At 43.8% G+C, this 13,864-nt stretch overlaps 1 protein-coding gene across 1 annotated transcript in view; it reads right to left on the reverse strand.

Annotated features, from left to right (window-relative positions):
* Positions 1-8,197, reverse strand: part of htra3b (HtrA serine peptidase 3b) — a 50,748-nt gene extending 42,551 nt beyond the window's left edge. Inside the window, exons 1-2 of the mRNA XM_085962208.1 lie at positions 7,486-8,197; positions 6,509-7,007 (exon numbers count right to left, since the gene is read on the reverse strand). Of these exons, the coding sequence (XP_085818334.1) occupies positions 6,509-6,938 (430 nt within the window). The 5' untranslated portion in view covers positions 6,939-7,007; positions 7,486-8,197. The remainder of the gene's footprint in view (positions 1-6,508; positions 7,008-7,485) is intronic.
* Positions 8,198-13,864: the final 5,667 nt, after the last annotated feature.

Below are 13,864 nucleotides of genomic sequence, written 5' to 3' on the forward strand. Positions count from 1 at the left end.
CCAAGCGATATTAAATAGGGATGATAGCCATCAGAAAAGTTGATTAAAATGTAATCTTACATAACTGTACCAAGAACAAAATTAAATAATATCGTACTATACATTTTACTGCTCAGCATATGGGCAGTACTGTATAATGTGACTACACCAATTTTTATGACAAATATTTTTAATAGCATGTTTCAAAACCTGCCATTTGTCCACTAAATTGAGGAGAAGACAGCTGACAGATGATGCTCACTACATTTTTTTTAGTTGAGAATCTTTTTTGTTTCTTGTTCAAGAGATATGTGACTGAAATATCACATTAATGTAATCGGCTAAGGGTAAAGACAAATATTTTTGGTCCCTTTCTTAGATGCATACCTTGGGCTCTTAAACACCAAATTAGAGGGCATCTCAAATTGTGAGAAAGAATGCAAGAGATTTCAGGAGAAGATAGATAGATTAGCAAGTGGGCAGAGAGATGGTAGATACAGATCAGTGCAGATAAATATTTTGGGGGCAAATGAAAAATGTAAGGAAATATTCCAAAATTATACAATTCTTGAGAGTGGAGGGAAAGAGAGATCCAGTATCACGTCTATATAAATCTTTAAAAAGTAGGAATGCAGGTAGAAGAAACTATAAAAAGATAATGCAATATGGGGTTTGCACATGGTAGCATTAAATATAAAAAGCAAGGAAGTGATGATGAATTTATATAAGACATTAGTTAGGCTACAGTTAGAGACCTGCATGTAGTTCTGCTCACCCCAGTATAGGAGGATATTAGAGTAATGGAAAAGGTACAGCAAACATTTACTAGAATGATACCAGAAACAAGAAGTTATAGTTATAAAGAAAGACTTGAAAAATATGAGCGGTTTTCACTTGAACAGAAAACGTAGACAGTATTAGGCTATTCATCGTGGGGGGCATCAAAGCTGAGCCCAATGCCATCCTCACACAATGACACAAATGCACATTTTCCAGCAGGGGTCATGGGATTGTAATTAGAAGCAGAAAGGCCCCGATTTTCGGGCAGCTGTCGGGTGGCTTTTCATGCAGCCGTGGTCCGAAAATCGTGGAAAAAGCGGGGCGGGACCCCCCCCCGCCTGATTCCCCGCCCCGTCCGACTTTCGGACCGCCATTTCCACGCGCCCCGCTTCAGTCCCGCCCGCCGCTGGTGGGACTGCTCGTTGGCACACTAATCACCAATGATCACCTTGTTAAGGACGATTTTCCCGTGCCGTTGCGACTTTGGGGCTTTCCCCACCTGAAACCCGCCTGCGGGGAACCCCGCCGATGAGAGCTGGCGTGAAAACAGCTGCCTTGCTTGCTTGCAGCAGCAGGTCGCTGAGGGCTGAAGATATTTAAAGAGGCAGCATTTGCAGGCTGCAGGACCTTGTTGATCAAGGCTTGGGGGAACTATTTGAAGCCTTAGGAGCAGCTGCAGAAAGTTGGAGCCTCACACACTTCTTCAGTGTGAGCTCCTGGGAAGCCCCTCTCACCACCCTAACTCAGGACCTCCTCAACCTAGGCATCTGCAAGAAGCATGGGAGGCCTTTGGCACCGTCCCTTCCTGGCATTAGAGGATCTCCAACAGCAGAGGTGGCAGCAGCAGAACCAGGAACAGCAGGATGAGCACCAGGCTGCTGCTCACTCACCTGAAGCTGCACAAGCCAGAAGGGGCCAGCGCTTGGAAGTGGCTTGAGAGCACCTTGCTGCGCTTTAGGGGGCCATGGGGACCCGTTTCTGCACTGGCAGTCCTACTCAGAAGGACTTCCATGAAGATCTGGTTTCTCTGTTCAACTGATGGCCAACGCTCCTCAAGAGATGTCATTCTCTTATGAGCACTCACCATGTTTTCCGTACCCTGGCGAGTTATCTCCTCCATGGAGGTTGCCAACCTTTCCATGGTGATGCGTTGATGCGCCAATGACTCCACAAAGGCTCTGCTCATGGTCGCTATGGACTCCTCCATTCGCTCCACACTCACAGCGACCCTGGAGACAAAACCTGCCAGAGACTCCTGCATCTGTGCATGAAGATCCATCACCTCTTCTCTTGCAGATGGACCCAGAGGCAGATGGTCGACATGCAGCGCAGCTGAGCTGAGCTGGCAGAGTCCTGCGCCCTCCAACGAGGACTCTCCACTGCTGTCCCTGTCTCCAGAATCTGCTGAGGCTCACTTGTGAGCTGTGAAACACCAGGTGACAACACTACTCTATGTCCCGAAGGTCCCCCCGAGGTGTGAGTGTCTGCGCTGGTGCTGGGTGCGCTTACTTCTGCTGACGCTGCGCCCTCAGAGGTTGGAGCGTCCTCTGAGGAGTCTGGCTGCACAGCCTCTTCCTCCTCCACAGTGAGGACGGGGGCTCTGGATGGTACTGTAGGGGAGTTAAGGAAGGAGTTAGAGATGTAATGCTAAGGTTCTTCTGGTGACTCCCAGCGAGTTGGCATCTGCTGACACCTGCATCCATGCAGCATTGGTCTCAGTGGGAGGCCTCTTCCTCCCTGACCTAGGGAAGAGGACCTCCCTGTGGGCCCTAACCCCATCCAATCATGCCTGCAGCGAAGCCTCGTCAAATTTGGAGGCAGCTCGGGGTCTGGCACTGCCCACAGCTGCTGCAGGCTCCTCTGCCATCCTGTATGGTTCGTTTGGAAGCCTTCAGAGGATGCAGTGCTTGCTATGGACCTTGAAAGCACCACGAATGATGACATCATACTGTGGGGATTTCTGACTCGAATTGGACAATTAGCAAGGCTTCCCACATGCTGGGAATTAATTGGCCACTTGAGGGAAAATTGCGTGGAGCTGGCTGACACTTTTTTATGTGTGTCAGAAACCCCACATTCGGGGAAATCCGACCATTCCCCACACAAGCCAAAAATCGGGGCCTCACTCTCTAACCCAGAGATCCTACGGTCAATAATAACATCCCAACTGCTGCCTCAGCTAAGATTAGCTCCCCAGATAGGCCAAGGATGCCTTTAGCCACTAGGCCATCAGAGGGACTCTATTTAAATGTAATTATCTGAGCTTGGCTATTCCAGGCCTCCAGTTTCACAGAAACCTCAGAAATAGTATTTTCTATGATTTCAGTTTTCAAAGATACTCTGTAATCAGTCCAAGGGTGTTCCTCAAACACTTAAACCGTCACTACAAACTCTTAGTCGAATGTATATTATGTTTTCAATCTCTCTAGAGGTTATGTTATAGCTTCCTGAAGACATTTTCTAATTAGTGTATGTAATTTTAATGCCTACATAGTGAAAGTTTAAGATGTATCCTTCAGATGGAAGTTAAAATGAAATATCACTGACGGGATGGAAGTACAGGTACTTTCAATGTGAAGTATCTCCTCCAACCAGTTATTAATAAGAGCTGCCTACTTATTCTTCTCCCTTTTGGGAGATGTAATGATTTTTTGTAAATTGCTGGTCATTTTGCATTAACTAGCTGGAAGGAGATTACTATGCTGATATGGCTCCATCATTGTGGGATTAGGGATTAGGATCCTTTTTGGTTCTAGATGCCAATGCCAGGGCTCCAAAATGGGAAAAATATATCAATGTTAGTCAAGCAAAGGAGTCTTTTTTACAACTTCAGAGCCACAACAGGGAAGGAAGACGAACCCTGGGCCAACAATAACAACCACTCATTGATGAGCCTTCCTCCCACAAAAGCAGAGCAGCACTCTTCTGATTGGGCAGCATGAATTGACAGCCCTCCAGGAGGCTCCTGCAATTAGTATAAAGTTCTTCCAGAATCCTGTAATAAAAAACTATTTAAGCCATAAAAAAACAACTATTTTAGAAATCAGAGAACCACACAGCATAGAAGGAGGCCATTCGGCCCACCGTGTGTGCCAGAAATGTTCCTATTTTGTCACTGTTATAAAACTATGTTTAGGAGCAGCTGGTATTACAACAATGTTGCATTTTAATTTAATAAGTAGGTGTATTGTAATCAATCTGTAAAACATAAACTAATTGGGGTCAATTCAGAAATACTGCGCAGTCACTCTCTTGGAGCCTACCGCAGTTTTCAGAATAGCAACATTTTTGAAGAATTTCAAAAGTGTAAACTAGGATGGGAACCTGAGTGTAGATTCAGAAGGGAGAGAAGCAAAGTGGGAAATAGAAGGCAGTAAATTAGTAAGTTAGTTTGGAAGACAGAGGAAACAAAGGCTAGAAAATAGACAACAAAGGGGTTTGGCAGTGCTTAATAATGATATATACTTCAATGCAAGGAGACTAGAAAATAAGACAGATGAGCTGCGGGTACAGATAGACTTGTGGAAGTATGATATTGTAGCTATTACTGAAACATAGCTGAAAGAAGGGCAGGAATGGCAGCTCAACATTCTTGGTTACAGGGTTTTCAGATGAGATAGAGAGGGGGATAAAAAAGGAGGGGGGGTCGCAATATTAGTTAAAGAAACAATTACTACTGTGAGGAGGGATGATATGTTAGAAGGATCATCAAATGAGGCCATATAGGTTGAACTGAAGAACTAAAAAGGGGCACTAACACTGCTGGGAGTGTACAATAGACCCCTAAATAGTCAGAGGGAGATAGAAGAGCAAATATGTAGGCAAATTTCTGAGAAGTGCAAAAACAATAGGGCAAGGGATCCAAGGGAAAGCGTCAAGTTGGATCCAAAATTGGCTCAGTGGCAGGAAGCAAGAGTAACGGTTGACGGATGTTTTTGTGACTGGAAGGCTGTTTCCAGTGGGGTCCCACAGGGCTCAGTACTACGTCCCTTGCTTTTTGTGATATACATCAATGATTCAGACTTCAATGTAGGGGGCATGATTAAGAAATTTGCAGATGAGACAAAAATTGGCAGTGTGGTTGATAGTGAGGAAGAAAGCTGTAAACTGCAGGAAGATGTCAATGGACTGGTCAGGTGGGCAGAAAAGTGGCAAATGAAATTCAATCCGGAGAAGTGTGAGGTAATGCATTTGGGGAGGGCTAACAAGGCAAGGTACTACACAATCAATGGTAGGATACTGAGAAGTGTAGAGGAACAGAGGGACCTTGGAGTGCATGTCCACAGATCCCCGAAGGTAGCAGAACAGATAGATAAGGTGGTTAAGAAGGCTTATGGGATATATTCCATGCCTCGGCTAATAAAGGAAAATAAGAGCAGGGAGGTTATGCTTGAACTGTATAAAACACTAGTTAGGCCACAGCTGGAGTACTGCGTACAGTTCTGGTCACCACATTACAGGAAATATGTGATTGCACTAGAGAAGGTACAGTGGAGATTTACAAGGTTGTTGCCATGACTGGAAAATTTAAGCTATGAAGAAAGCTTAGATAGGTTGGGGTTGTTTTCTTTGGAACAGAGGGGGTTAGGGTTAGGGGGGACTTGATTGAGGTGTATAAAATTATGAGGGGCCTAGATAGAGTGGATAGGAAGCACCTATTTCCCCTAGCAAAGATGTCAATAACCAGGGCGCATAGATTTAAGGTAATGGGTAGAAGGATTAGAGGGGAGTTGAAGAGAGCTTTTTTCACCCAGAGGGTGGTGGGGGTCTGGAACTCACTGCCTGAAAGGGTAGTAGAGGCAGAAATGCTCACCACATTTAAAAAGTACTTGGATATACACTTGAAATGCCGTAACCTACAAGACTATGGACCAAGAGCTGGAAAGTGGGATTAGGCTGGATCAATCTTTTTCAGTCAGCACAGACACAATGGGTCGAATGGCCTCCTTCTGTGCTGTACATTTCTATGATTCTATAACTTTGGAAAAACATGGTTATTGAAAAATTAAAGCAAACTTATTACTGCCACTATACTGAGTACCACTATCAATGTAATATTCTATTTATTTATTTTAAAGGATCTTGAATGTGGCATTGGGTGCAAAATTCCAAATAATAATTTGTACAAGTATAGATGTTATTTTTCACCTGTAGGATAATGCAGCAACTCTCACCCAAACACAGTAATGAACTCAATCATGCTCAATGTAAATTCAAGATCCATCTTGTATTAAAGGGAAATTATACATCTGAAAATTGTTACTTAAGATACTTTCTCAAGCTAAAAGAATTTAAAAACATATAGGAAATTGTATCACGTTAGCAGTTACAGTGTCAACTCATCTTTAAGAGTCTTGCCCTAATTACCTCAGCACAGGTAACATGGCAAAGATGCATATCTAGGATGTTTGGTTGTAGTCTCATGTTGGCTTCAAGAACTTTCTGAGAGGGATCCCAAGAGCTTTGAAGCCCATGTATCCATTACTTTACTCTAAAGTTTGCGAAGAAAGTTTGGGCAAGTTTTATTTGGGTGGTGTCATGGTGGACACCCAAAGTCTCTGCACCAGATCTTTTTGATGTGTGATGATCTTGATTTTGAAAAATTACCCACTGTAATGTAATCGTTGCAAATTGATCAAATAAGCTCCAGCTGACTACTGGGATATAACGGCCTGTAGATAATACTTGCAAATAACTTAAAAATTGCTGTAGAAACCAACTGTTGCACGTTATTAAAGTATTTGCTTACCTGCTTCACATCCGCCTTTGTGAACTTGAATGATCGCCGGCAGTCTCAGCTGCAGAGCTCTCCTGCTGACCAACTTGAGTTTGCACACGTTGTCATAGGTCTTGCCGTCGCTGCCACACACCTTGTAGTTGGATTTGCATCGGCAGACGCCTGGTCCCTTTGCCAGACGCTTGCACTCCATCCCTTCCCCGCAAGTTACATCGCTCGGGCGCCCGCAGGCTTTTCCCTCCCCAGCGGCGCACACCAGGCAGCAGTGACAGACGTCGTGCACGTAACCATGAAAACAGCTGGGACTCGGGCACTTGGACACATCGCAGCGCAGCGGGCAGGCGGGCTGGTCCGGGGACGGCGCGGGCTCGGCGGCGGCGAAACCGCAGATCGTCACCCTCAGCAAGAAGCCCAGGAGAAGAGAGCGGATCAAACTCGCCATTGCTGCAGCACAGACACGTCACCAGAACACAACTCAGCTCATGTAAATAACAGGTACCACCGGTAAACTCTAAACAAAAAAAAATCCACCAAAAGTTAAACCGATAACCTGGAGAGCTATTTTTTTCTTTACAAAAATGTAAATTCTGTAACTTACAAATAAATTGCAAGAATAAAAAAGATTTTTTTGTAATTATTCCGAGTATAAATATATATTTTTTAAAGTCAGAAAATGACGGAGATTACAAACCAATCCATACACTGCAGTGCAAAAGTTGAAAAGATTGTTTCAAAAGTATTAAAAGTTTACACGGGTAATCAACGAACATCAAAACTCAGCGCGAAAAAGATTACAACGAAGAACTAAAAAGCCGACGCATTCTGACTTTATAGACTTTTCTAATTAGAAAAAAATAGAAAATTAGAAAAAAAAGCGAGAATATCCGAAGATGAAAACAGCCTCTGTGCCGCTGCTGAGTGAGAATGATGTGCAAGCCTTGAAGCAAACGGTAATAAAGAAGCCTTGATGAGTTTTTCTTCTGACTCACCAAACTTTAACCAATGTTTACGAAATTGGAGCGTTGATCCAGATCCCCGCAGCTGTAGTGACCCAACCCACACTGACCAGATTTGAGGCGGTTCCACATATACATAAAAAAAACAGTATTCTGTTTAGGCGCTTTAATCTTCCACACCACAATCCCGATAAGAGTATAAATAATTTCCCAAAATAAATAGGCACTTATTATAAAAGTCAACATCAAGTGCGCTGTACTTTAAAAAAAACTAATGTGTGTCTGGGGGAGTTTATACAAAGGTAGGATAGTGAGACTCATTAAATAATTTAAAGTGTTGTATGCTGATTACATTTTAGTAAACAAATTGATGAGCTTTGCAGAAAGAAAAGGAAAGTTGACTCCAAACTCCAAAGTTGGCGCAAACCAAGCATGTCTGTTATACATTTGATTGAGTGCAAAACAACTGAATATACATATATATATATTCATGTTATGTGGAGCATGTATAACTTGACAAAATTTGACCCTGGTGTCTTTCATGGAAGTGAATAAATGAGGAATAACAACAGACAAATCTCAGACTTCCCAAAGCATAATCATGCACTAAAAATTCTGGTTCAGCATGTGATAATAATTAACAACGCCGACTTGCATTTATATAGCACCTTTAACATAGTAAAACGTACCAAGGCGCTGCACAGGAGCATTATCAAACACAATTTGACACCGAGCCACATATTAGGACAGGTGACAAGGTAGGATTTAAGGAGCATCTTAAAGGAGAAGAAAGACGTAGCGAGGCGGAGAGGGTTAGGGAGGGAATTCCAGAGCTTAGGGCCTAGGCAACTGAAGGCACAGCCGCCAATGGTGGAGCGATTAAAATCGGGAAGTGCAGGAAGCCAGAATTGGAGGAGCGTAGAGATTTCAGAGGAGGTTACTGAGATAGGGAGGGGCAAGGCCATAGAGGGATTGCTGGACCGGGAGCCAATGTAGGCCAGTAAGCACAGGGGTGATGGGTGAATGGGATTTGGTGCCAGTTAAGATATGGGCAACAGAGTTTTGGATGAGCTCAAGTTTATGGAGGGTGGAAGATGGGAGGCTGGCCAGGAGAGCGTTGGCATAGTCAAGACTACAACAACAACAACTTGCATTTATATAGTGCCTTTAATGTAAAACGTCCAAAGGTGCTTCACAGGAGCGTTGTCTAGAGGTAACAACGGCATGGATGAATGTTTGAGCAGCAGATGAGCTGAGGCAGAGGTGGAGACCGATGATGTTACGGAGGTGGAAGTAGGCGATCCAGGTGGGGGAGCGGATGTGTGGTTGGAAACTCACCTCGGGGTCAAATACAACACCAAGGTTGCGAACGTTCTGGTTCAGTCTCAGACAGTGGCCAGGGAGAGAGATGAAGTCAGGACACAATGGCTTTGAGCTTCCCAATTGGGCTTCCCAATATTTAGTTGGAGGAAATTTCTGCTCATCCACTACTGGATATCAGACAAGCAGTGTGACAAATCAGAGACAGTGGCGGGGTCGAGAGAGGTGGTGGTGAGGTAGAGCTAGGTGTCGTCAGCATACATGTGAAACCTGATGTGTGTTCGGATGATGTCACTGAGGGGCAGCATGTAGATAGGGGGCCAAGGATAGATCCTTGGGGGACACCAGAGGTAACAGTGTGGGAGCGGGAAAAGAAGCCTTTGCAGATGATTCTCTGGCTACGACTGGATATAAACTCTGTTTCTGAATTCTTGTTTACAAGGGGCATGGTTCCTGGTGCTGACAGTTTGGAGGAGAGTTCCACATACAGAAATATTATGCAAAGATTAAGCTACAATTACCACACACAAGATGCTAACACACACTGACACACTTTATATAACCACAAGGAAATACTCCATGCTGGTGTTTCCTGAAAAACAAAATTGCCTGGTGTTGAGTAAAATAGCTACAGCTACATAATGAATAGTACATGTTAAGACTTTGATATTGAATACACAGATAGAGTACATAGAATACACGTGCTTAATTTACCTATTTTGAAGGTCCACTTCCAGTAAGTGATATAACACAGCCAGAAACAGCCCCTTGGAATGGTTTTACTGCATAGTGAAAAGAGAACCATGGCAATTTAAGCACAGAGAGAGCTGACACCACTGCTAGCTCCACAACAGAGGTATCTAATATAGTTCAGTTTTCCTGTTCTTTCCACATACTCTAATAGTTTAAATATTTTCCTTCTTCACTCTATTTTCCCCATTTTCTCCTCTCAGATCACCTCTGAGCAATATGTTTGCATGACACCTCCCCATTTAAATCATACTTTTAATATTATATATTATAACTGAAGCCCATTAAACAATATGGCCTAGAAATTGGGTTCTGGTCTTGCCAGGGCTGTAGCGCCAGAAAGTTTGCGCCAGCGGCAATGTGGCAGCGCCCGACGAAAATTCGGGTGCGCCGGGCCCAGACGGCGGCGGGCGCTAAAACCCTCCTTTAGCGCCTCAAAACGGGCGTGAACTTGGGTTTCCCGGCGCTAATCCCCCGCTGCGGCACCCGATGCGGTGCGGCAGGCGGGGGAACTGCAGGCCTCCTCCTCCTGTTAAGGAGGAGCTGCCTGCAGCTGACAACTGTCCGGCGGATTGACCCGACATCTGAGCCCGGCACCCCGGGGAAGTGCCGGGCTCGCATGAGACACTGATCAGGGCCGCGGGGGTGGAATGCAGGAGTCCGGGAAGGGAGGTGCGGGCAGGCGGCCGCCGGGAACGCGGCCGGCCGCCGCTCCACCTTTATGCGCCGGCGCACACTGGGGGAAGACTCTGTTGCCAGAGTCTTAGTTGCGCCTGCCACGGGCGAGGCGGGCGCAACTGAATTTCGGCTTGGGGCCGGGTTACCACGGCAACCGGGACGCTGCGCACACCGATGACGTCATCGGTGCCGGCGCAGCGCTACCAGTCTACCGCCGCGGAAGGGCCCCAGGCAATTTAGGAACCGGCGCCAATTGCAGCGCTAGGCCCTCTAGCGCCGCAAAATCGGTGCTAAGGGCACTGAATTTCTAGGCCTATATGTATTCCACACATATTGTAGGTGAAATTCCTCCCATCAAAATGCCAATCATTGATTTTTTTCTAACATTATTGACAGGCCTCCTTTGTTTTGAATGAATACAGATGTTTTAACACTATGGGCTAAATTATTTTAATTTGTTATCCTGCAAGAACATGCTTATTCTGTGTTTCATAATGCAAACATATTTTACCATGTCAAATGTTTCAGCTTTTATTCTGCTGGAGGCTATATTACTGTAGAATTTGAATTAACATGGTGCCTACTGCAATTACTGCACTGCAATATACTCCACTATAGAGTGAAATACCTATGGGTTATATTTTTCCTGTTCTCTAATTTTGGAAAAAAGTATGTGTCAGTACAAAGTGAGGAAGCCAACAAATAGAGGAGAACAAACTCCCTGGATATCTTTTTAAAACTGAAACTGACTTTCATTTAACCACAATGTGTTAACAAAAACATCTTAAAGTGTGAAATTGTCCTATATAATATTAGCATGCCAATAACACTAAAGTGTTGTTATGAAATGCCTTTGCCCACTTTTTAGCAAAGGCATTAATCTATAAATTATATAAATAGGGTAACATCTCATTAAATTGCAGTCAGAGGAATTTATTACTGAAGCATTTGTATGTTAATATCGCATAGCATGATTTCACCCCTTTTTATTTAAGACAAAAATTAAGATGAATGCAGCTTTCGATTTTGAAGGTGCTGTGTGAGACTACCCTGACACACCCCAAATGTGGAATCAACCACAGTCACTTGCATTTTGCAAATGCTTGCCAGCACTTTATAAACCAATGAATAAAAAGCGGACATAAGGGGAATAAGGAATAGGCTGATGCCAGGAGAGTGGACAGTGTTGGCGGCACCATAAGGCTACAATAGATTGCTGAGGTGCGGTGTGGAAAGGATATGAGAGGTTTCAAGGTAAGGATCTTAAAGACAATCTGCTGGGGCACAGGGATTAAATGAAACTTGGCCCCATTAAGTTATTCAGTAGTGCACCAAATCGGTGTACTTAAAAATATTGAATTTTATGCTTTTTAATTGAATGAGGGTAAAGATTTATCAATTTATTTTTGGGAGTTCAGAAAGATACAAGCAGACTGTAGTAGGAAGTTTGGCCAGGAGCCTTAAGAATATAAACCCACGCACAGTGCACTGTGAATCTTCAAGATTTGTTAGTGCATAATCCTATGAGTCCACAGTATAATAACCACATTCATTCTGCCAGCCTACTGGCCTGCAGTTTTTTAAATTATTATTTACACAGTTGGCTCCATATAAATACATGATTGTTCCAAGCACAATTTTAATTTAAGCATAGAATTTTAATTTATCAAATCATTTTGTATTCATGGTTCTGCAGAATTTTTGTTCTAAACACTATATTCTCCAATTATTCACACTTTTTGTTTTTCAACACACTGAATACTCTCAATCTAGTACATGCAGGTCCTTTTTTCACAAAGGAATTTTTCATAAAATATCATGTTTTGTACAATGAAGTTTTCAGTTTAAAAGAAAAAAAGAAAGACTTGCATTTATATACCGCCTTTCACAACCACCGGATGTCTCAAAGCACTTTACAGCCAATTAAGTACTTTTGAAGTAGAGTCACTGTTGTAATGTAGGAAATGCGACAGCCAATTTGCACACAGCAAGGTCCCACAAACAGCAATGTGATAATGACGAGATAATCTGTTTTTGCTATGTTGATTGAGGGATAAATATTGGCCAGGACACCAGGGATAACTCCCCTGCTATTCTTCAAAATAGTGCCATGGGATCTTTTACGTCCACCTGAGAGAGCAGACAACAATATGAGTGATTAAATGAGCAAGGGTACACATTTTACAGTGTTTTTTTTGTAAGCAGCCTTTAGAATTGCTGATACCAAATCCTAACAATCGTATCTTAGCAAAACAGCAGTCACTTTAGCAGAATTTAGCTATATGTTATATACTGCTCTTCCAGTTAATCTCATCTCTTCTGCTGTCTAATCACTGCTGCATACCTCCAAACCTTGAACAAGAGGAAGTGTATTTGCTACAAAGTAAAGGCTGATAATACGTTCCAGCCTTTCTTAAAGTAAAATGTTTCCATATCTATAGCATATCTATCTTGCAATCTTGCAACAAATGAAACCTGTAGCATTGATGGTAGATTGAAGCATTGATCAGTATTAAGCTTGAACTCAACAGCAACAACAATATGCACTTATATAGGCCCGTAATTTCCGATAGGAAGCATCTGCATGCAGGAAGCCTCCTATCAGGAAAAAATCTACGCCCTTACCTGAGGGCTCCCGAGGTGCGGCCATTTCCGATCCTGGGCCTGTCCACAGTCGAAATGCGCAGGGCCCACATATCGCAGGGGCGCATGCGGTTTGCCTGGGATCACGTGGGCCAGGCGAGCCAATGGGAGAAGGGAATCCTCCTTCATACTTTTGACAGATAGACCTGTAAAAGATGTAATAGCTGAGCACTTGGAAAACAGTGACAGGATCGGACAAAGTCAACATGGATTTATAAAAAGTAAATTGTGGTTGACTAATGTACTGGAATTTTTTGAGGATGTAACTGGTAAAATAGATAAGGGAGAACCAGTGGATGTGGTGTATTTGGACTTTCAAAAGGCTTTCGATAAGGTCCCGCATAAGAGATTAGCGTGTAAAGTTAAGGCACATGGGATTGGGGGCAAGGTATTGACTTGGATAGAGAACTGGTTGGCAGACAGGAAGCAAAGAGTTGGAATAAACGGGTCTTTTTCCGAGTGGCAGGCAGTGACTAGTGGGGTACCGCAGGGATCGGTCCTTGGACCCCAGCTATTCACAATATATATTAATGATCTAGACAAGGGAACTAGATGTAATATCTCCAAGTTTGCAGATGACACAAAGCTGGGTGGGCGTGTGTGCTGTGAGGAGGATGCCGAGAAACTCCAGGATGATTTGGACAGGTTGGGTGATTGGGCAGAAGCATAGCAGATGCAATATAACGTGGATAAATGCGAGGTTATCCACTTTGGTGTCAAAAACAGGAAGGCAGATTATTATCTGAATGGCAATAGATTGGGAGAAGGGGAAGTGCAACGAGACCTGGGTGTCCTTGTGCACCAGTCGCTGAAGGTAAGCATGCAGGTGCAGCAGGCGGTTAAGAAGGCAAATGGTATGTTGGCCTTCGTAGCGAGAGGGTTTGAGTACAGGAACAAGGATGTCTTGCTGCAGTTGTACAGGGCCTTGGTGAGACCACATCTTGAGTATTGTGTGCAGTTTTGGTCGCCTTATCTGAGGAAGGATGTTCTTGCCATGGAAGGAGTTCAGCGAAGATTCACC

The sequence above is a fragment of the Somniosus microcephalus genome, chromosome 2 (genome assembly GCF_052327205.1).
Source record: "Somniosus microcephalus isolate GS21.2 chromosome 2, FLI_Smic_1.0, whole genome shotgun sequence".
Taxonomy (NCBI): domain Eukaryota; kingdom Metazoa; phylum Chordata; class Chondrichthyes; order Squaliformes; family Somniosidae; genus Somniosus; species Somniosus microcephalus.